Source organism: Galeopterus variegatus, unplaced genomic scaffold (genome assembly GCF_000696425.1).
Source record: "Galeopterus variegatus unplaced genomic scaffold, G_variegatus-3.0.2 Scaffold1877, whole genome shotgun sequence".
Classification (NCBI taxonomy): domain Eukaryota; kingdom Metazoa; phylum Chordata; class Mammalia; order Dermoptera; family Cynocephalidae; genus Galeopterus; species Galeopterus variegatus.
In genome coordinates this window covers 247,628-270,498 of record NW_007727988.1, presented here as the reverse complement: position 1 = coordinate 270,498, position 22,871 = coordinate 247,628, and the positions used below count along the sequence as shown (strand labels likewise).

Genomic DNA, 22,871 nt, shown 5'->3' with positions numbered 1-22,871 from the left:
AACAGCAAGGTTTTGGCTCAAAGACAGGTTACTGATTGATATGTAAAGATACTGGGAAATTGCTGTAAGAAGAGAATGTTTGCTAAGATCAAGCATTTATTGGTGGATCAGCTTCACTTCTTGAAAATTGCATTATGGAATGTCACCTTGCCTGTCTTACTGAATGTTACCAGCTTCTATTGTTAAACTATACTTAGCAAAAACCCCATGTGCTCTTCCTGAAACTTCCTGGTCTGGAGAATAAATGCAGGAAGAGAACCCCAATTCGTGGTTAATTTCCCAAATGGAAGGAATGCCTCTCTCTTGAGGGTTCTGGGAGATTATCCCCTTTTGGGAGCTTCTCACTGCTCAGAAGAGATGGGCTTTGAGTAATCTTTGGTGGCTCCATCACCCAGGGGAAAAGGGGTGACAAATCCATGGGAGGCAAAGCAACACATATATCTTTGTGAAGTGTCCAAGTCTTTTCCCTACTTCCTTTTTTTCTTTTTTTCACAGCCAGCCAGTAAGGTGATCTGAACCCTTGACCTTGGTTTTACAGTACTGCAGACTAACCTGCTGAGCCACCTACTTTTTTTCAACTATCTTTATGGTCTCTGTGACCTAAGAAACATGGGGCTATGCCTTTGTCATGAATATAGCTTTCTATTTTCTTCTAGGGATTTTATAACTTTAGTTTTTATAATTAGGTTTATAATCCATTATTAAGTTACTTTTTGTGTATGGTGTTAGGTTGGGGTCAGATTTAATTTTTTTTTTTTTTTGTCTTTTGTCTTTTTTCGTGTCCGGCAACGGATCGCAACCCTCAGTGTCGCGCCCGCACCGGACCGGGACCGGCAACGGGATCGCAACCCTTGGTGTTGTGCCCGCACCTCGCTCAGCCAGTGAGCGGCCAGTCTGTATGTGGGATCCGAACCCTCGGCGGGAGCGTCGCCACATTCCCAAGCGGCGCATTGTAGCAGTGTGCCACCAGGCCGGCCCAGATTTAATTATTTGACAAGTAAAAATTGTATGTATTTATCATGTACAACATGTGGTTTTGAAATATGTATACATTGTGGAATGGCTAAGTTGGGCTAATTAACATATGCACTATTTCACATACTTATTTTTTTGTTGTTAGAACATTTAAAATCTTTATTAGCAATTTTCAAGAATACGCTGTTATAAACTATAGTCATGTTGTCCAACAGCTCTCTTGTACTTATTCGTGCAAGTAAAATTTTGTATCCTTTGACCAACATCTCCCCAGCCCCTTTCCCCAATTCACTTATTTTCATACAGCTGTCTAGTTGTTCCAGCATCATTTGTTGAAAAGACTTTTCTTTTACCATTGCATTGTCTTTATCAAAAATCCAGTAACTGTATAAGCGTAAGGTCTATTTATGGACTCTTTTCTATTTTATTTATCTTTAAGCAGTAGTACCACATGACTACTATTATAGTCTTGAAGTAAGGCAATGTAAGTTCTCCAATTTTGTTCTTTTTCAAGATTGCCTTCGATGTTCTAGGTCCTTTGTATTTCCGTAAGATTTTAGAACCAGTTTGTCAATTTCTACCCGCAAACCCGATGAGATTATGTTAGGAATATACAGATCAGTTGGGGAAGGATTTTTACCTTAAGACAGTATTTAGTCTTCCAATGCATGGCTTTTCTATTTTAGTCCTTTTTTTCACAGCAATTCTTTTGGAGTTTTCAGAGTAGAGGTCTTACATGTATTTTATTAAATTTATTCCTTACTATTTCATGTCAATAGTATTTGACACTCTTGTAAATGGATTTTTTACACAAATTGTTCATTGTTAGTATATTAAAAAAATACAATTGGTTTTTGTATACTGACCTTATATCTTGTGACCTTGCCAACTCCACCTTCTCAGGTGTGGTAGCTTTATTTTCATTTATTTACTTATTTATACGATTCCTTAAAATCTTCTACATAGACAACTATGTAGTGTGCAAAGAGTTTTATTTCTTCTAATCTCTATGCCTTTTTATTTCTTGCCTCATTGCACTGGCTAGAACTCTACTCCAGTATACTGTTGAACAGAAGTGGCTAAAAGTGGACATCCTTGCCTTGGTCAACATCCTTGCCTTGGTCCTGATCTTTGGAGGAAAGTATTTAATATTCACCACTAAATATGGTGATATTTGTTGTATTTTTTTCCTATAGATGCCCTTTATCAGGTTGAAGATGTTCCCCATCTATTCCGGATTTGCTGAGATGTTTTTATGATGACTCTTTATTTTTTTAGAGCAGTTTTAGTTTTAGAGGAATGTACAGAGATTTCCTATATACCCTCTACCTCCACACGTGTAGCTCCCCCCCCCCCAGTGGTACATTTGTTACAATTTGTGTACATTAATCACCCAAAGTCCATAATTTAGATTAGGCTTCATTGTATATTCTGTGGCTTTGGATAGATGTGTAATGACATATATCCGTCATTATAGTATCATGCAGGGTATTTTCACAGTTTACTCACTTATTCACCTTCAAAAGACATTTTGGTTGCTTCCAAGTTTTGGCAATTGTGAAAAAACTGCCATAAACATCCATGTGCAGGTTTTTGTGTAGACATAGTTTCCAGTTCCTTTAGGTAAATAAATACCAAAGATTTTGATTGCTGGGTAATAATGGTTAAGAGTTTAGTTTTGTGAGAAGCTGCCAAAATGTCTTCCAAAGTGTCTACTATTTTGCATTCCCAACAGCAATGAATGAGAGTCCCTATTGCTCCACATCCTCACCAGCATTTGGTGGTGTCAATGCTCTGGATTTTGGCCATTCTAATAGTATGTCGTGGTACCTTGTTGTAATTTGCATTGTGGAGCATCTTTTCATATTCTTATTTGCCATCTGTATCTTCAGTAAGGTGAAGGTCTCTGGTCCACTTTTTAATCAGGTTGTATTTCTACTGTTCAGTTTTAAAGAGTTCTTTGTATATTTTGGCTAATACTCCTTTATCAGATAAGTCTTTTGCATGATGGCTTTTTAAAAATCGCTTTTTCTTTATCTATTAAAATCACATGACTTTTCTCTTTGTTAATACATGTAACTACTTTGGTTTTCAAATATTAAACCAAGCTTGAATTCCTGAGAAAACCCCAATGGGGTCATGGTATGCATATTAATGTTTTTATATATTGCTGGATTTGATTGGCTAATATTTTGTTAAGGATTTTTGTACCTATGTTCATGCAGGATAGTGGTCTGTATTTTTCTTGTTTTGTAATACCTTTGGCAAGTTTTGATGTCAGGGTTGTGCTAGGCTCACACAAACCAGTTGGGAAGTTCTCTCTCCTGTTTTCTGAAAATTGTTGTAAGATTGAATTTATTTTGCCCCTTAAATGTTTGATAGAATTTACCAGTGAAATCATCTGGGCCAGCAGTTTGCTTTTAGGATAACTCTGATATACAGATTTTTTAATAGGTAGGACTTAATAAGGTTTTACATTTCATCTTGTTTCAGTATGTTGTATTTTTCAAAGATTTTGGTCTATTGCATCTAAGTTGTCATTTTTATTGTCATAAAATTGTTCATAATATTCTCTTATTTTTTCATGTCTGTAGGATCTGTAATGCTATCCTCTCCTTCATTCCTGATACTGGTAATTTGTCTCTTTTTATTCTCGATCAGTTGGTGACTTTTTATTTTTCATAGAATTTGGAGCTTTTAAACTTTTTCTTCAATATTTGTCTGCTTTTACCTTTTCCTTATTTGGGGTTTATTTTTCTCTTCTTTTTTAGATTAAACTGGAAACCCTTACCACTGATTTTCTACCTTCTGTCTAATGGAAGCATTTACAGCTATATTTCCCTCTAAGCACTGCTTTTAGCTGAAAACTACACATTTTAATTTGTTTTCATTATCATTCAGTTCAAAATAGTTTCTAATTTCTCTTTTTCTTTCTTGACTCATAAGTTATTACAACTGTGTGTTTAATTTCCAAATATTTAGGGGTTTTCTAGATATGTTATTAATTTTTAATATAATTTCATTATATTAAAGAGCATAATCTGTAAATTTCAGTCTTTTGACTTTTGAGACACATTTTTTTTTTCCTTTTTGTCTTTTTTCATGTCCGGCAACGGATCGCAACCCTCAGTGTCGTGCCCGTACCAGACCGGGACCAGCAACGGGATCGCAACCCTCGGTGTTGCTCCCACACCTCGCTCAGCCAGTGAGCGGGAGCTGGTCTATATGTGGGATCCGAACCCTTGGCGGGAGCGCCACCACACTCCCAAGCGGCGCACTGTAGCAGTGCGCCACCGGGCCGGCCCAACTTTTGAGACACATTTTATGGCTGTCTTGCTGAATGTACTGTGTGCACTTGCAAAAAATGTGTATTCTAAAGTTACTGGTTGTAGTGTTCTACAAATGTAGCTAGGTCAAGGTGGTCGATATGTCCTTTTCTACTTTCTATTAATTGCTGAAAGAGGAAGTGCTGAAAATGGCAGAGTAGATGGTTCCTAGTGTTGCTCTCTCCCACAAATCCACCAATTTGCAACTATTAAAAAGCAACAACAGGAGGCCCAAGATCTGTGCCAGAACAGGCAGGAGCTGCATGTCGTGGGACCCCAGTCCAGGCCAGTGCCCGCCACCCGGGGCCCACACACCCCAAGTCAGCGACGCTGGAAAAGGCAGGAACTGCAGGACCTCCAGCCCAGGTCAGTCCCCGCCTCATAGAGAGGCCTGAGAGCCACCAGGCTTACACACCCCAAGACAGCAGCACAGGAAGAAGCAGGTGACGTGGGACCCCCAGCCCAGTCTGGTCCCTGCCACGCAGAGATGCCTGAGAGCTGCTGGGCCCACACGACCTGAGTCAGCTGTGCCAGAACAGCCAGGCCCCATGGGACTCCTAGCCCAGACTAGTTACTGCTGCCCAGAATTGGCAGTCCCTTCAGGACCCAAGCCAGATATCAGGGTGGAATACGCCCTGCCACAATGACTGTGACTTTCCCTATACCTGGGAAGTTTTCTGCTATTATTTCATTGAATATGTTTTTTAATGCCACTTCCTTTTTTGTCCCCTTCTGAAATACCCATGATTCAGATATTTGAGCACTTAAAGTTGTCTGTTATCTCCCTTAGATTTGCTTCAATTTTTAAAATTCTTTTTTCTGGCCTGCCTGTGTTAATTCAAACAGCCTGTCTTCAAGGTCTGCCAAAATGACTGCCACAATGACTAAACACCAAAGGAAAGATACCAGAAATATGAAAAATCAAGAAAGTACATCACCACCAAAGGAAAATAACTCTCAAGCTCTAGATCCTATAGAACAGGAAGTCCTTGAAATGAATGACAAGGAATTTAGAGCAACAATTCTAAAGAAACTAAGTGAGATATAGGATCTGAAAGAAGAAATGTACAAAGAAATCAATGCCCTGAAAAAGAATGTAGCAGGATTGTGGAGCTGAAAGGATTCATTCAACGAAATAGAAAACACAACAGAAAGTCTAACCAGCAGGCTAGAAGAAGCAGAAGAGAGAATTCCTGACCTTGAAGACAGGCTGTTTGAATTAACACAGGCAGGCCAGAAAAAAGAATTTTAAAAATTGAAGCAAATCTAAGGGAGATAACAGACAACTTTAAGTGCTCAAATATCTGAATCATGGGTATTCCAGAAGGGGACAAAAAAGGAAGTGGCATTAAAAAACATATTCAATGAAATAATAGCAGAAAACTTCCCAGGTATAGGGAAAGTCACAGATCTTCAGATTCAGGAGGCCCAAAGATCCCCATACATATTCAACCCAAAAAGGTCCTCTCCAAGTCATGTTATAGTCAAACTAGCAAAACTCAAAGACAGAATCTTAAAAGCTGCAAGAGAGTAGCATCAAGTCACCCATAAGGGACCCCCAATCAGAATAACATCAGACTTTTCATCAGAAACCCTAAAGCCAGAAAAGAATGGGATGATATATTCAAAATACTAAAAGACAAAAATTGCCAGCCAAGAATACTTTACCCGGCAAGGCTATCCTTCTGAAATGAATGACAAATAGTATATTTCTCAGACAAAAACTGTGTGAGTTCACTACCACATGACCAGCCTTACAAGAAAATTCTCAAGGAAGTACTGGGTTTGATACCTGAAAAACAACCATCACTGCCATGAATACTCAAGAAAGAACAAAACCTACCAGTAAAACAAAAATGCTAACAATAAAGAAAGTTTATCTACCACCCCAAGAAACCAATAAATACAGAAGACAAACAGAAAATTAGGAAGAAAGGAACAAAAGGTACTTAAGAAATATAAACAAAAATCAGTAAAATGCTAGGAGTAAATCAACACCTTTCGATAATAACTCCAAATGTAAAGGGATTAAATCCCCCACTCAAAAGACACAGACTGACTGACTGCATTAAAAAGATGGAACCAACAATATGCTGCCTTCAAGAGATTCACTTCACCTGTAAAGACACACACAAACTAAGTGAAAGGATGGAAAAAGACCATGCAAATAGAAATGAAAAATGAGCCAGAGTAGCTATTTTATCAGATAAAATAGACTTTAAAGCAAATACCATAAAGGGGATAAAGAAGGCCACTATATAATGATAAAAGGATCTATCCATCAAGAAGACATAACAATCATAAATATAAACACCCCCAATTTCAGAGCGGCCAGATTTATACAGCAAACACTATTAGATCTAAAGAATGAGAGGGACACTAACACCATAATAGTGGGGGACCTGAACACCCCACTCTCAACATTGAACAGATCATCTAGGCAAAAAATCAATAGAGAAACACAAGATCTAAACACTTTAGACTAATTGGACTTGGCAGATATCTACAGAACATTCCATCCAACAACCTCAGAATATTCATTCTTCTCATCAGCACATGGAACATTCTCCAGGATGGACCACATGTTAGGTCACAAAGCAAGTCTCATTCAAAAAAATTGGAATTATTCCATGTATTTTTTCCAATCACAATGGATTAAAATTAGAAATCAATAACAAATGAAACTCTGGAAACTACAAACACATGGAAATTAAACAACATTCTACCTAATGACACATGGGTCCAAGAAGAAATTAAACAGGAAATCAAAAAATTTCTTGAAACTAATGAAAATAATGAGATATCATACCAAAACATACTGCATAAGCAGTACTAAGGAGGAAATATATTGCATTAAATGCTTACTTCAGAAGAATGCAACAGGCTGGCCCCGTGGCGCACTCGGGAGAGTGCGGCGCTGGAAGCGCAGCGACGCTCCCGCCACGGGTTTGGATCCTATATAGGAATGGCCAGGGCGCTCACTGGCTGAGCGCGGTACAGATGACACCAAGCCAAGGGTCGCGATTCCCTTACCGGTCACGAAAAAGACAAAAAAAAAAAAAAAAAAAAAAGGAAGAACACTACATAGACCAGTGTTAGAGAGTGTTCTTATCATAGAGAATTTTGGGCCGGCCCCGTGGCGCACTCGGGAGAGTGCGGCGCTGGGAGCGCAGCGACGCTCCAGCTGCGGGTTCGGATCCTATATAGGAATGGCCGGTGCACTCACTGGCTGAGCGCGGTGTGGGTGACACCACACCAAGGGTTGCGATCCCCTTACTGGTCACGAAAAAGACAAAAAAAAAGAAGAATGGAAAAACGGCAAATAACCTCACATTTCACCACAAAGATCTAGAAAAACAAGAACAATTCAAACCCAAAGTTAGTAGATGGAAAGAAATAAGATAAGAGCAGAACTAAATGAAATAGAAACCCAAACAATAATACAAAAGATCAATGAAACAAACAGTTGGTTTCTTGAAAAGATAAATAAAATTGACAAACCTTTATCAAGGCTAACTAAGAAGAGAGAGGACCCAAATAACAAAACTTAGAAATAAAAAAGATATTACAACTGATACCTCAGAAATACAAGGAATCATTAGAGACTACTATAAATAACTATATGCCAACAAATTTGAAAATGTGAAGGAAATGGATAAATTTCTGAACACATACAAACTACCAAAACGGAGCCAAGAAGATACAGAAAATCTGAACAGACCAATAAAAATAAAAGATTGAAGCTGTTATCAGAAGGCTCCCAACAAAAAAAAGCCAAGGATCAGATGAGTTCATGGCAGAGTTCTACCAAACCTTCAGAGAGGAACTGATACCAATTCTCTACAAACTATTCCAAAAGATTGAAACAGAGGCCATTCTCCCAAACTCATTCTATGAGGCAAATATCACCCTGATACCAAAACCAGACAAAGATACATCAAAAATAGAAAACTACAGGCCAATATCCTTGATGAATATAGATGCAAAAATCCTAAATAAAATACTAGCTAACAGAATACAGCAACACATACACAAAATTATACACCACGATCAAGTGGGATTCATCCCAGGGATGCAAGGTTGGTTCAACATATGCAAATCAATAAATGTGATACACCACATATGGTTTTTGTCTGTGCTTTTATTGATCATCTCTACAGACACTGAAAAAGCATCTGAGAAAATTCAACATTCATTCATGATAAAGACTCTCTACAAGTTAGGTATAGATGGAAAGTATCTCAACACAATTAAAGCCATATATGATAAGCCCACTGCCAGTATCATCCTGAGCGGTGAAAAGCTGAAAGCTGTTCCCTTAAGAACAGGAACTAGACAAGGATGCCCACTCTCACCACTCCTATTCAACACAGTGTTGGAAGTACTAGCCAGAGCAATCAGAGAAGAGAAGGAAATAAAGGGCATCCAGATTGGAAAAGATGAAGTCAAACTGTCCCTGTTTGCAGATGACATGATCCTATATATCGAACAGCCTAAAGCTTCTACAAAAAAACTCTTGGGAGTTGATAAATGATTTCAGCACAGGAGCAGGATACAAAATCAACACACAAAAATCAGCAGCATTTCTATTCTCCAATAGTGAACATGCAGAAAGAGAAATCAAGAAAGCCTGCCCATTCACAATAGACACCAAAAAAATAAAATACCTAGGTATTGAACTAACTAAGGATGTGAAAAATCTCTATAACGAGAACTACAAACACCTGCTGAGAGAAATTAGAGAGGATACAAGAAGATGGAAAGACATCCCATGCTCCTGGATTGGAAGAATCAATATAGTGAAAATGACCATACTACCCAAAGTGATATACAAATTCAATGCAATCCCCATCAAAATTCCAATGACATTTTTCTCAGAAATGGAAAGAACCATCCAGACATTTATATGGAATAACAAAAGACCACGCATAGCCAAAGCAACGCTGAGCAAAAAAAATAAAGTTGGAGGCATAACACTACCTGACTTTAACCTATAGTACAAAGCTATAATAACCAAAACAGTATGGTACTGGCATAAAAACAGACACACTGATCAATGGAATAGAATAGAAAATCCAGAAATCAACCCACACACCTACAACCATCTGATCTTTGACGAAGGCACCAAGTCTATACACTGGGGAAGAGACTGCCTCTTTAGCAAATGGTGCTGGGAGAACCTACTACTCAGCTATAAAAATGAATGAAATACTGCCATTTGTAACAACATGGATGGACCTAGAGAGAATTATATTAAGTGAAACAAGTCAGGCACAGAAAGAGAAATACCACATGTTCTCTCTTATTTGTGGGAGGTAAAAATAAATAAATAAATACACAAACGGCGGGGAGAGGGAAGAAGACACAACAATTACAATTCCTTGAAGTTGATATGACAAGCGAACAGAAAGGAGGTTGTTGGGAGGGAGGTTTTGGTAATGGGCCACAATAATCAACCACATCGTATATTGACAAAATGAAATTTAAAAAACAGAAAAACCTTTTTACCCTTCTCTCCCCAAATATTAAAATTTTCTCAGATCAGAGTAATGAATTCATTATTTGCTATCTGAAAGTCTCTCTTCTCTCTACTTGGAAACTTTTTGAAATAAGAGAAGTCCAATCTCCACATCTTCAGTCTTCAAGCCCTTGGGTTTCTGTTGCTATTACTACTTCACCAACGTTACATCACTGCTTGATGACTGATAATTAAGAGCGGGAGCTCTGCATCCAGACCTGGGTTCAAATTCTGATCCTGCAACTTACTTTAGAAAATTCATCTTGCCTCTTCCAACATTAGCTTCCTCCTTATAAAGTGGTGGTAACATTACCTCTCTGTTGGAAAGGTTCAATGAGGTTGACCATTCCCTTCCTGAACATTTTTCTTCCTTGGCCTTCTGCAATGTCACTCTCCTGGTTTTTCTCTTCTATCACTTGCTTCTCTTGACTCCTTTGTGGACTCTTCTGCTTCTCTCTTTAAATATCTATTTTCCTTCTTTGGTTTCCTGTCTGGGTGTCTCCTTTCAATTCTATCGTTTCAGCTATCATCCAAATCCAAATTACTCATGAATCTTTTATCTTCTAACCAGATTTCACTGCTGAAGTTCAGCTATTCAGGTGTCTAATGGATAACATCATTTGGATGTCTCAAAGATAAACATGTCTAAAACTAGACACCACAATCAACCCTTGACCTCAGTCCAATATTCCTTTATCTGATTTGTATAACTCTCCCCAGTCATCTTAATCCCAAAAATTGGTACCCATCCTACCATCTGTTCTTATCTGCCACATCCAATCAATCCCTAATATCTATTGACTTTAGCTCCTAAGTTTTTCTCACATCTCCTTCCTCCTACCCATTCATTTTAATTTATACCTTCATTATTTCTCACTGAAAAATAACCTATTCAGTTTCATTAACTAGACCGATTCAGTCTAGTACAGTAGAATCCACATTGATGTAAATGTGAGTTTTCTCAATTGCTCAGGGTACAAATTCCCAGTTCTGCCACATACTAGCTGTATAGGCAAGAATTTATGATACCTTGCTTTTTATTTCTGAGATAGGAGAACTGAAGTGGCTTCTGCTCAGTTAGCTGCTGCTTCAGTGTCAGTACAGACCCACTCATACAGAACTCCAACCCAGTTTGGTGTGGCAGTAGGTCAGGTTTCCACCTTCATATTAGGGTGATTAAAGGGCATCTCAAGTGCAAAATGGGGACTGGCCTCCGTAAACAAACTGCTGGCCTACCAGCCATTAGGGCTGCTACATAGGCTGTGCTGGTACCAAGTGGGAACTTGTCCTTGAGGTTTCTCCTCTAGTTTTAAACTAGGCTTGGAAACAGGTAAGGGAAGACTGCGATCATAGGTTCTTTTAAGACATTTTTATGTTGATCTCTTATCTTTATACCTGAGTAACAACTTTCCCCAAAGGAATGATGATACGTAATCTTTATTCTAAAAAGGACATTTAGATAACGTACTGATAGCATCTGGTCAGTGGTTATCTCTGATTGTCTTAAATAAAAACTCCTCAGCTAAGAAGTGCTTCCTTTTTTTCTTTTTTTAAAAAAAATCCGTGGTGCTTATTATGAGCCCAGCCCTTGGCTTCTACTTATCATACTGACATGATCAGACTCTAGAGTCTGACCTCTCAAGAACAAAATACAGGGACTTGTTCTGGATTCCCTTTGGGATACTCACCAGACTGGGCCTCAACTTAGCTTTTTTTTTTTTTCATCATTTTTTTTCTTATACATTTTGACTATTAAAGTTGGATCATTAATCCGAGATTTCCATTTGCCTTGGAGACTGGTACACCCCACAGCCTGAGGATCACCGCAGCAATTAAGCCAAGGCTTGGTCATCACAGAGCTACTGAGCAGAGGTCTGTATCCGTCTTTCCTTGTGCAAAGAAGGGGGTCAGTAAGCCAGGAGATAAAAGTCCTTTCAAAAGCAAACAGCATCATGTGCCTTGCTGACTGTTGGAGCTGCAAACATAGAACCTCAAGACTTGCTCCCAGTTCTAAAAAGGAACCATCTAGGCCACCTTCTCCCTATTTCCTGGCTGATGGGGCCAATGGAGGGCTGCATAGGCCTTAGGCTGCTTTACAGGCTCCTTGTGATCATCATAACACACCTTGCCTTCTGCGTTTTAATTCTGTGGTACCCACCCAGAGCATAGTACTGGCCTCCACTCTGCCTGAGTCACGTGACTTCTCCTACTCTGGGGCCATCCTGCTCCTGCTTTTCTCCTATTTGTTCTGATGCTTCAGTTGGACTTGCTTCCACAGCAGGCTCTGGTTCCAGAGGAAGAAACGGTGGCTTTTTGAGTTGGGATGTTCCTCCAGCACTTAGTAACAAAATAAATAGCCTGAATTCTCAGCTCGACAATTCCAGAAGAAATTGTTATTTTTGCTGTTAAATTTCAAGAGGATTCCAAAACACACACACACACAAAACCCCCAAAAACATTTCAAGAGGAAACATCCTATTTTCTGAGAATAGGAGGACTGTGATGTATCCTTGCAGTTATGAAGGAAGACCATAACTGAAAAAATAAAGCAACAGTCAAGTTTGCCTTCAATGAATCAGTGAGAGAAATCTTTAATTACCTGCACCATGCCAACTTATGATAAAGCAGTGAAAATTAAAGCAAGACTACATGACAGCATATACTATAGTAACATATTTCTAAACTTGAAAATTGTAAAGACCCAGTGTATTGACCATCCAACTAAACCTGATAGTAGCTGTTACCTGCTACAAAGCTTACCTTAAGGGAACAAGTGCCAGTTTGGCCACTCTGTGGCTTTTTTCCCCTTCTGGCCAACACTACATTGAACACTTTATAAGTCTAAAGAGTGCAAGCCTCACTCAAAGCTATAATCTCTTTGCTGGGACATGTGCTTGCACCCGCTAGGTCTTCATGGAGCTTTGGGTAGCCTCCTTTCTGAGGGGAGCTTTCTGTATGCAGCTGCTGAAGACATTGCCTGTCCTAGAGCTTGATTAGAGCCCAGAGGCTGCTGCAAACTGGCAGGTTTGGTGGTTGAAGTAGTCCAGTGCTTTGATTTGGGATCTATAACTGGTTTAGTCCAGACCAGTGCCTCCCCAACCTGGAGAGCAGCTCCCAACTTCTGAGCCATCTCCACCATCTTGTGCCCATGTAGGAAGGAAAAAAAAAAAAAAACCACAGTCATTACTGGCACAGACAAGCCAACCTACCTCCAAGGGGGTTTTGGCTTCCACCAAGGGGGTTTTAGCTAAAATAGTGCCTGCTGGTACTAGCATTTGAGGGAGGAGTATTTATCACAAGGAAATCATTCTCAAACAGCAGAGAAAACAGATTGCCCTCAGTGAAAAGCAAGGGGGTTCATACATATCTCAAAACCCAACAATTCAAATTTGGTGCATTATTGGGCTAAACGCTGCCTTTTCTACATGAAGGGAAGTGGAAGGAAGGTACAAAGAGACACAGACCTCAACTCAGTTGAGTAGTATTGGCAATAACATATAACCCAGTAAGCCTGAATTTCCTTTTATTATTTTGTTCTAGGAGAGTTTTTCTCAGGCTGTCACTAATTGACGAGCACATCCTGGCAAGAACATGAAAGCCAAGAGAGCCATGAGCCTATAATACCTTGTATCTGGATTATTTGGGTTGGACCCAAAAGACTCCTGGCAACTTGCTTATGATTCCTGGGAGCTAACAGAAGATATACCTCAGAGTCAAATTCCAGTGAGCTATTGTCCTTGAGTAGGTTGACTTTCTTCTCCATCTCCTTATACTCAGCCAGGGCGCCCCTCTTCTCGCCCTGGTTGTATAGCAGCACAGCGTAGTTCAGGTTTACTAAAGGGTTGCACCTGTGGCAGACAGGGATTCTATGGAGCTGGAGCTTTGTAACAAATGGTCATTTAGAGATCCTTCTCATTACACAAAAACAAAAAACTGGTTAAGTAGAGATTTCTCCATTAGAACACATGTGCTATGTGGACCTGTGGAGGAGAATTAAGGAATTAATTGCCCAACCAGCGAAGCAGGTATTGGGACCAAGTCTGACATTCAGCCCTCCACAGATACCACCCAGCACAGAGTTAAAAAAGGGATCCCTACACTGCTGTCCAGCAGATGCCAGTGGAATAAATCCTGGAAGAGTCAAGTTTATCTTAAACTGAGCCCAGAGTCCCATTTATATTCGAGCTAGCCCACCGCCAGCTCTGATTTTCTCTAGCCTCCTGACTTAAACATTTTTCTGGACTGGAAACATTTTCTCAGAAAGTGTCAATTCCTGTTGAGCCACTGTGTGCTTAGGAACCACATCCTTCCACACTTAGTTCTGCTGTGAACAAAGGACTTGGAGGAGTGGCTGGGCTCACAGGCAGCACTGATGCTACGGCACCACCTCATGACTTTGGAGAGTCCAACCCGACATTCCCAGCACCATTCCCAACATCATTCCCCACAGAGCAGCTTACTTATCCAGGCGGACTGCTTCTGTGTAGGCTCTCTTGGCATTCTCTATATCTTCCAGATTGGTCAGAGCCACTGCAACAAAGAAAGTGAGCACTGAAAGTGGCTGGTGCAGTCAGCTTAGAAAACAAAAGGAATATTTCAGGACCACTCCCAAGCTGAACTCCTGTTTCACCCTCTCAGCTAATGGCACCACTGTTTACCCAACATTCAGCTTAGATACCTGGTGCCATTTTCAACAATCCCTTCTCCACAGGTAATCAGTTGCCAAATTCTGTGCACCCTATTTTTGCATTTTCTTTTCTGACATTGCCTCTGTTCAGGTCCAGGTCATTGCAGGCTTTCCATTTTTTTCCCAGTGGCAATGTCCCCACCTGCCACGATACAGCCAGGTATCTTGCTGACTTACAGACAAATCTGACCACGTCACTATTCACTGGTTCCTCAGCACCTATAACCGTAGCCTTTAAACTTTTATTTAGCAACAGAATACTCTCCCCTTCCCTTCCGGTCAGTATTTCCTGGAAACCTAATATTTAAAACAAATAAAAACAGATGCTCTGGAAGTTCTCTCACCCTACCTCCCCAACAGCCATGCGCTTACTCCTACCAGGCATCTAAGAGGAGATCTAGGAAAGCACTTGGATAAACACGGCCTCTTGGATAAAGTCTGAAGTCCTCATACTGTACTCATGGCCTTCCAAAATCTGACCTAGACTATTCTTTCCTTACTCATCTCCCACCACATTCTCTAACACTAGCTAAAAGGGACCGTGGTGAAGTTTCATGGCTGCATGCCTTGTTCATAGTGGCTTCTCAGCCATTCTATGCTACTCAGTTCCAGCTTGTCCTTCAGGATTTAGTGTGAAGGCCACCTCTACTTTGTAAAATTAGAAATGTTGATTATGCCTTACATTATGACTGTTACATTTCTGTGTCCCCAGTAGAACTGGGCTATCTTTGTATTCAGTCAACCCCCAAATAACCACCACTCAATTGCTTTTGCAACCTTTCTCTTATAAATAAGAACCACAAAGTGATGAAAAAAAAATCACCTGAAGACCACTGTTAACAGAGCACATGGAGACTGCTTTTGGGCTTACATCTAGTAGGTTTAGCATATGGAGAAAATATTCAGTCATAAATTTTAAATTATTTGACCTAACAGTTTTTAAAGTGTTTGTTTAACTTATTTTTGTGATCAATTTTAGTATTTGTATGGCATAAAATGAAGTTTCAGGAATGGGATCACATTCCATATAACATTATGCTCAGCGGAGATTAAGGGTTTCAACATAAGGTAGCTTGAATTGGAACTACCACCCAGGAACCAATTATATTATGGTAACAACAATATTAATAATTGAAGACCAATTCTATACCCACAACAAACCCAACAGTTAATATTCATTGAGTATTTAATCATGTAACCCTCACATCAACTCTAGGTACACATAGTAAGTAGTGGAGGCAGGAGCCTCCCTAAAGCCCAAGCTGTTAACATTCAATATCTGAAACTCAGTATAAATAAAAATGAATTACCAAGCCAAGAGAAAAAAATTGGAAAAAGATAAACCAGGGATGATCTTGATTTAGCCTGTTGGTCTCTGAGTAAAATTCCTCCAGGCTAGGAGCAACCAGGCACTTTGTCATCTTTTTCTTTCATATTTCTTCTAGGACTGTAATCGAGATTCCAATAGGATCTCCAAGCAGAATGGCTTCTGTGGGACTTTTAGCCATAGAAGAATTAGAACCTTCTATGATTCTAATTCATCTTCCTTCATTATAGACTGCAGAGGGGGTTTTCGACATAAATGTCTTACCAGCCAAGAGCATGTAGAGCTCCCCCATCTTTGGCTGGAAGTTGATGGCTGCACTGAGAAAACGGAAAGCTGATGCGTACTGCTGCATAGTCAGATGGACAAGACCCAAATTATATAGAATCTTCCAATCAAAGGGTGCCAAGTAGTTGGCTCTTTTCAGGCAGCTGATAGCCTGCAGGAGAGAAGGGGCACTCAATGAGAAAGAGGGGCAAGCTTAGCAGACCCAATAACTGCAGGTATGAACGCAAACAAGAAACATGAAGGGATACTCACTGCCACATATTTCTTCTTGCCAAAGAAACACATTCCAATATTATTCCAGAGTGGAGGACTTTCTGGAACAGCACAAGCTACAACTCTGTATTTGTTGAGGGCAACATCAAAGTCCCCGTGGGTCTGCATAATACTGCCTACTGCCAGGATGGCCTGAAAGCGTGGCACATGGAACATTAGTAATTCAGTCATTCCCCAAAGGCTGAAGCCTTCCTGAGTGTAGATACTCAACAGGCCCATCAGCGTAGACAGGAGTGAAAAACTTCTTCCAAGGACATAGTATATCCAAGCTACTAGAACAAATGCTACTGAGGAATGTCCCTGCAAACCATACTGTGGCTCTTTTTGGCATAGTACAAAAAAAGAAAAGATAAAATGTCACTGGCTTTACTCAGATAATTTGTTTCCTACTTCTAGCCAGGAAACCAGTATTTCATAATATAAGGGCCCTTTAAGTAAAAACTGCCTTTAATCTGTTCTCTGCAGCCCCTACTTGGTGCACCAAGTGCCTTAGACACTTCAAATATACCTGTCTTTGGCTACTAAAGGTACAGCTCTTTCTGCTACAGAACATAGGGTGAGTCAGCTTTAGGCTGCATCAGTCCAGCCCTTTGATTTCTCTAAGGAAAGGTGTCAAGGTTGGGGAGCTGACAGTCAGGCTAATGTGACTTCCTAATTCAGGACTGAGTTTGTGTCCTTTAATAAATAGATTATCTTGCCACATCTCCCTCAATTATATTCATCCACTTGATGATCTTCCTTCTCAAACCCAAGGTCACATCTGGACAAAAGTTGTAATCTCAAATTCATTAGGAATCTGGAAGTCATCTCACCAGAATTATTTTTGAAAAATATAATAATTCTGTGTTGGCTTTGCTAATTTCCTAAGTAACAAAGTTTAACAGGACTACCATTTTGCTTTCTGCAGAGGCTACAGGCTTGTTATAACAGATGTGCTCTTTTAAAGCCCTAAGAAGCAGAGGACCAACAGTTTACAATATTTTCAAATAAGAAGAGCTATCTTTTATTTGTTTTTTCTAAGAAAAAAGGTAATTTCTCAGGTATTCAAAATGAGGAACCTATCCCCTTGCTTTCCAGGGTAAGATCACCTCTAAAAGCAGTGGGAACATCTATGTAAAGGCTCTGGGGTTCACACCCTGCAATACCTTGTAGTTGGTAGGGTCATAAGTCAGTGCATTTCCAAGATGTTCAAATGCCTTCTGGTAAATGCCAAGCTTGGGAAAAAAAAGCAAACCAGAGAGATTACATCAGCAGGGAGATGGCAGTTAAGATGTCTGGTCAACTACACCCTGAACAGGAGCACAGTGACTTCTATAAATTCCCTTGACAAAAAAAAAAAGAGCTACAGATACCAGATAAAGAAAACTAAAAATCCCGATATTTGTGGTTTTTTCCTATTTTGTTGATGTGTCTCCTGATAAGGTCAAAGTATCTCTGCCACAGTAGAGCTGTTCCACATTCATGCCTGTTAGCAGGAAATGGGCTACTTAGCCTCATCTCCCTTGGAACCAACTTCTCCAGCCAAAGCCCAGGGGTAAGCTACTGATTCCTTTTAAAGAAAAATGAAATAGACATTAAGACCACCACAGAGGGAGAGCTGAGGGCAGAATCAACTGAGCAAGGAATTTGGGAAATTGGAAGGGGGAGTGGGTAGGGCCCTCAGGGATTCCTGGGTCCTGGGTCCTCAGGCTGATATAGAGAAGTGATGGAATTAAAACAACCCCATTTGCACTCAGGAATGTAGAGGAGCGAAGAGACATTTTATCCTAGATAAAGTACGTGTTATCTTCCCTCTTTCCTATTTGGACCTTGGTTAGGAAAATTGAGCAAGAAAAATGCCCTTTGCCCTAAAGCCCTAAGAAGGGCTAACTTGTATCACAGTTTCTCCCCCCACAACAAAATAACTGCTCCCAAGACCAGATAGTTATTTCTCATATATGCTCCTTCCTTGGTTGGATAAGAATTATAATTGCACTAGGCTAAAATAGAATTGCTTCCCATTTGAATGCAGAAAATTAAGTTATTCCTTTAGCAAAGAATATCAAATACAGAAAGTAAGGTTCATACGTGCTTCATATGACCTTTAGTAAAATGTGTTAAATATCAAAATACAGCAAAACCAGCACACACATAAACCCAAAAGCATTTCTAACATCAATGCATGAATGAATAAAGAGTTTTCATTACCTGTAAGTAGAGTAATCCTAAAGTTGTAAGAAGTTCTGTATTTTCTGGTGAGAACCTGCAACATAAACATGTTCAGAGGGAAATAAGATGGGGATGAGAGAGCCTGAGACCAATGCATAGTAATCTGCCCTCATGCAACACCTGAGAGACTTTATTGAGCCTCTTTCTCACCACAGAAATTCCTGAAGGCAGTTGGGGAATTTCCTTCAAAAGCAGATCATCTCATTCCTGGCTATAGAGAGGACTGTTTAGCAAGAAAGAAATGGAACCTAGAATCCAGACGCCTTTTAGGGCCTTTTCTTAGGGCCAAAGTCTTAACCTATGGAATATTTTGTGTGACTGACTTGATTATACTGATAAAATTAAAGAACAATGCTTTATAAACCAAGTCAGTCTAGAATACACATACTCATAGTTTAGCCAGTCCCCTCTTGTGGGATTTCTTTTTTTTCTGTTCTCACTATGCTCACGATGGCAGGGAGCATACTTTTTGGGGGTAATTTAGGATCCCAAGGCCCCTAGTGCTGTGCTCTCCAAATTAAACAAAAAGCCATAATAAATAGACAAAATAAACAAAAAAAGGAAGACATATACCAGCCCTAGGAAAGAATCAGCCAGTGGTCTTCAGGAGTAAACACTGGCTTAAGTAAAATATTATCTGCCATCCCACTGATATTGTCTTTGTCACAAAACCAAAGCAACAGAGTTGACATGATTTGACTACAGGATTATCAGGCAGTTTCAACAGTTCAAATGCCAAAGGACAAGGAACAATGTCTTCTGCTTCTCAGGAATAAGGTGGGTGCAGGTAACCTGTAGGGAGACGAGAACCAGAAGAGCCAAAGCCCCAACCAGGGGAGGCCTGGACTAGCCCAACACAACTTTCTCAGTTGAACTGAGAATTTGCCTTTCACTTTGACCATTTTGACCACTTCCCTCCCCAAAGCTATGTAACTTCTATGATTCTAGCAGCATTTACTCCCACTCCACAACGTGACTATTCTTTCCAAAGCTGTGGGTCATGAACAATGGTCTCTACCTTCTCAGTGAGGTTCCAAATGCTCAGCTGTCTCCTTTTCCCTCCTGGGAAATTTAGTGACTTAAGACATTGACCAGTCACTGGAAGAATGTTCCCCTTGGGATTTATGTGTGCTAATCTCAAAGAGCCAACCTGTACAAGGCAGAGGTCAAGGCTCAGGGCTACCATCCAGCACCACAGAGGCACTTAATATATATTCATGGCTCCATCCTACTCACCCATATAAACTTAGCCTCTTGATGACTAAAGTCTCTTTTGTAGCTTAACAAACCAAGAAATTTTTCTGTCTTTTTAGACACAATATATGGTTGAAGAAAATTCAAAAAGCAGTACTGAGCCTAACTATAACCAGAAAATTTACTACCATGGTAAAAGACAAAGGTAATTAATTAATTAATTAAAATCTTAGTTCAGAATCTAATCATCAAGAATAATAGGCTTTGAGCCATAGACCAGACATTTTATTAAGTGACCAAACAAATGAGACATTTATTAAAGCATTTTGCTACATCTATCTCACTTAAAAGAAATAAGACAAAACCCTATACAGAAAAGACAAGATAGCATGTGTCCTTAGAGAGGCAATGTGGAACACCATCATGGGAAAGCCAGTTAGTTCCATTATCAAAAGGGGTTTGGATTACCCTAGTGATGTTTTAAAAAAACAAGATATTGGTCTCATGCTAATAAGGCTAAATGCTTATTACTGAACCTGTCCCTACCTAATATCTCTAGAAACAGAGGACCTGTTATAAGGTATAAAACCAAAATGGAGACTCCAGCTGACCCCCAAATCTCTCTCCTTCCTCTTGAGCACATGTCTGCCTACTTCCCTGGCTGCTAAGTGTGGTCACATAACTAATTTCAAACCATGGAATGGGAGCAGGAAATATGTGTACCACTTCTGGGTCATTTCAAACTTATTACTATGTGCTTATTCCGTACTTAGCCTCCTGTACCATCTCCTCCCACAACAGCCTAGAATGTGGATGTCACTTTACAGTAACTCGCTTCAATCATGCAGGTGAAGAAAACAACCTAAGGAGTGGTGAGTTAATAAGGAAGAGCCTGGACCCCTGGTTGACCTTGTAGAGCACAGTCACCCTGATAGGTGAGAAAGAAACAGTCTACTGTATTAAAGCAATTGGGAGCGCTTAACCTAAACTTTACTCTAACTCATACAACTAGGAATCAGTCACACACACTCTCTCTTAGGCTTGGGATTTCATATATCCGCTCAATTTTTTTTTAGTTTTTCATTGCTTTAAAGGAAACAGACACACTTACTCCACTGCTTTTTTATAGATTTCAATGGCCTTGTCCAAGTCTCCCTCCAGCAAGTGGATCTTCCCCAGCATTATGTAAGTCAGATCATGCCTGTTAAGATGTAGGGCATTGTGCAACTGGTCTTGTGCCTAAGAAGTTTGATGGAGTAAAGAAAACCAAATCATTATCACTGAAAGCACAATGGCTTTACATGGCTAACGCAAAAACAGAGCTCTTGCTATTCTAATGTATGAACATCACATTTCAGCAAACAGCCCCCACTCTCCAAAGAACAAAACATACCAAAACTGCCCTTCCTGACAGGAGTTACTGTTCTCTGCCTCTGGAGTCACTTGGGAGAGTTTATACAAGATGATTAACCTTTCTGAATGTTTTCTGCTCCTTGACATTATCATCTTTGACTCATACTTCATAAGTCAAAAGGGATATCATAGTACAGTGTAGAGTACTGTACCAAACTCAATTCCAGGTACACCACTGACCAGCTGCACAACTTTCCCCAGGCTGGCCTCATTTTCCTCATCAATATGATGATACATGAATGAATGGACTGTCTTCATTTATTTACTCAAGTATTCATTGAGTGCCTATTTTTCTACGTGCTAAGTATACTAGGATTAACAAAAACTCCTTGCTCTGGAGGAGTTTATATCCTGTAGATGAACAAAATGGCACTGTTTAGTCATTCACTGATTCAACAAATGCTTATATAAATGCCAGGTATTGTATTTCTTAGCCTGTTAGCTTTACAGTAAAATCTGAATATAATTCTCCTCCTCAGTACAGGTCCAACCAAAGATCTGGCTCAGAATAATCCTGTGAATAGAAATGCACTGTTCAAAATATTCTTTGAAGGGGCCGGCCCGGTGGCGCACTGCTACAGTGCGCCGCTTGGGAGCGCGGCGGCGCTCCCGCCGAGGGTTCGGATCCCACATACAGACCGGCTGCTCACTGGCTGAGCGAGGTGCGGGAGCAACACCGAGGGTTGCGATCCCGTTGCCGGTCCCGGTCCGGTATGGGCGCAACACTGAGGGTTGCGATCCGTTGCCGGTCATGAAAAAAGACAAAAAGGAAAAAAAAAATACATTCTTTGAAGAGGAAAAAAATCTACCAACCACATATATATAGATCCATCCAGAAAACCCAAGGGGCCCACTAAATATATATATTTTATTTATTATCTATCTCACAGGAGAAAAGTTGCTCGTACACCTCAATTGTTGATGTGCAGATTTTTTTTCACACCCATGAGGGACAGATTTGTCACATCAGTTTGCAAATTGACACAAACTAAAAATTGTCAAATGAGTATTAACTAATTCAGATTCTCAGTCCTGGTGGCATTGAAGAAAGGAAAATAAAACTTGATAACCACCAAGCGGGAGCTTTATGAAGGAAACTCTACCCAACCACACCATCATTAACTTTCAGAGCTCTCAATAATTCTATCTATTCCTCAATTAAGACATAACTGTTTTTTTCTTTATCTGTATACCAGGGTAAGCTCAAATTGTTTTCTCTGATATAAGAGCCTTAGAGCCTATAGCTTAATTACAATGAAATATAAATTCTCATCATGGAAAATTACTGAAAACTGCAAATTATCAGAATCAGATCCACTTAAAATTTTAAGTTCATTTTCAATGACCTTAAAAATTAATATCAGCTGCTGTCAGAGCATAAGATAGCTCACATGGTCATGATTATACCTTTAAGACTTAAGGGTCCACTTTTTTATACTTATATTTTATTGAACATTTGTTTCTATACTGGACAATTAAACTGGGGGTAGAGAAAAAGAGGAGAGGAGAAAAGCAGTTAGATTGCCATTCCCTCATAATATTTCTAGACTTTTCCATTTTCTTGTTTAAAGCAGGGGGAAAAAAAGATGAATAATGGCAAATGAGAATTAAAATGGGGATAAGTGTATAGGCACTTTAAATTTTCACTTCCAAAAAACTTCTGCA

General features: G+C 39.8%; 1 protein-coding gene across 2 annotated transcripts in view; it reads right to left on the bottom strand.

Moving 5' to 3' along the window:
• Positions 1-12,379: 12,379 nt before the first annotated feature.
• BBS4 (Bardet-Biedl syndrome 4) overlaps positions 12,380-22,871 on the bottom strand; it is a 49,737-nt gene continuing 39,245 nt past the window's right edge. For both annotated transcript variants that reach the window (XM_008579410.1, XM_008579411.1), the window contains 8 exons: positions 20,905-21,032; positions 18,579-18,633; positions 17,537-17,605; positions 16,371-16,523; positions 16,098-16,269; positions 14,280-14,349; positions 13,526-13,667; positions 12,380-12,958 (listed from right to left, as the gene is read on the bottom strand). In XM_008579410.1, coding sequence (XP_008577632.1) covers positions 12,731-12,958; positions 13,526-13,667; positions 14,280-14,349; positions 16,098-16,269; positions 16,371-16,523; positions 17,537-17,605; positions 18,579-18,633; positions 20,905-21,032 — 1,017 coding nt within the window. In that variant the 3' untranslated portion in view covers positions 12,380-12,730. The remainder of the gene's footprint in view (positions 12,959-13,525; positions 13,668-14,279; positions 14,350-16,097; positions 16,270-16,370; positions 16,524-17,536; positions 17,606-18,578; positions 18,634-20,904; positions 21,033-22,871) is intronic.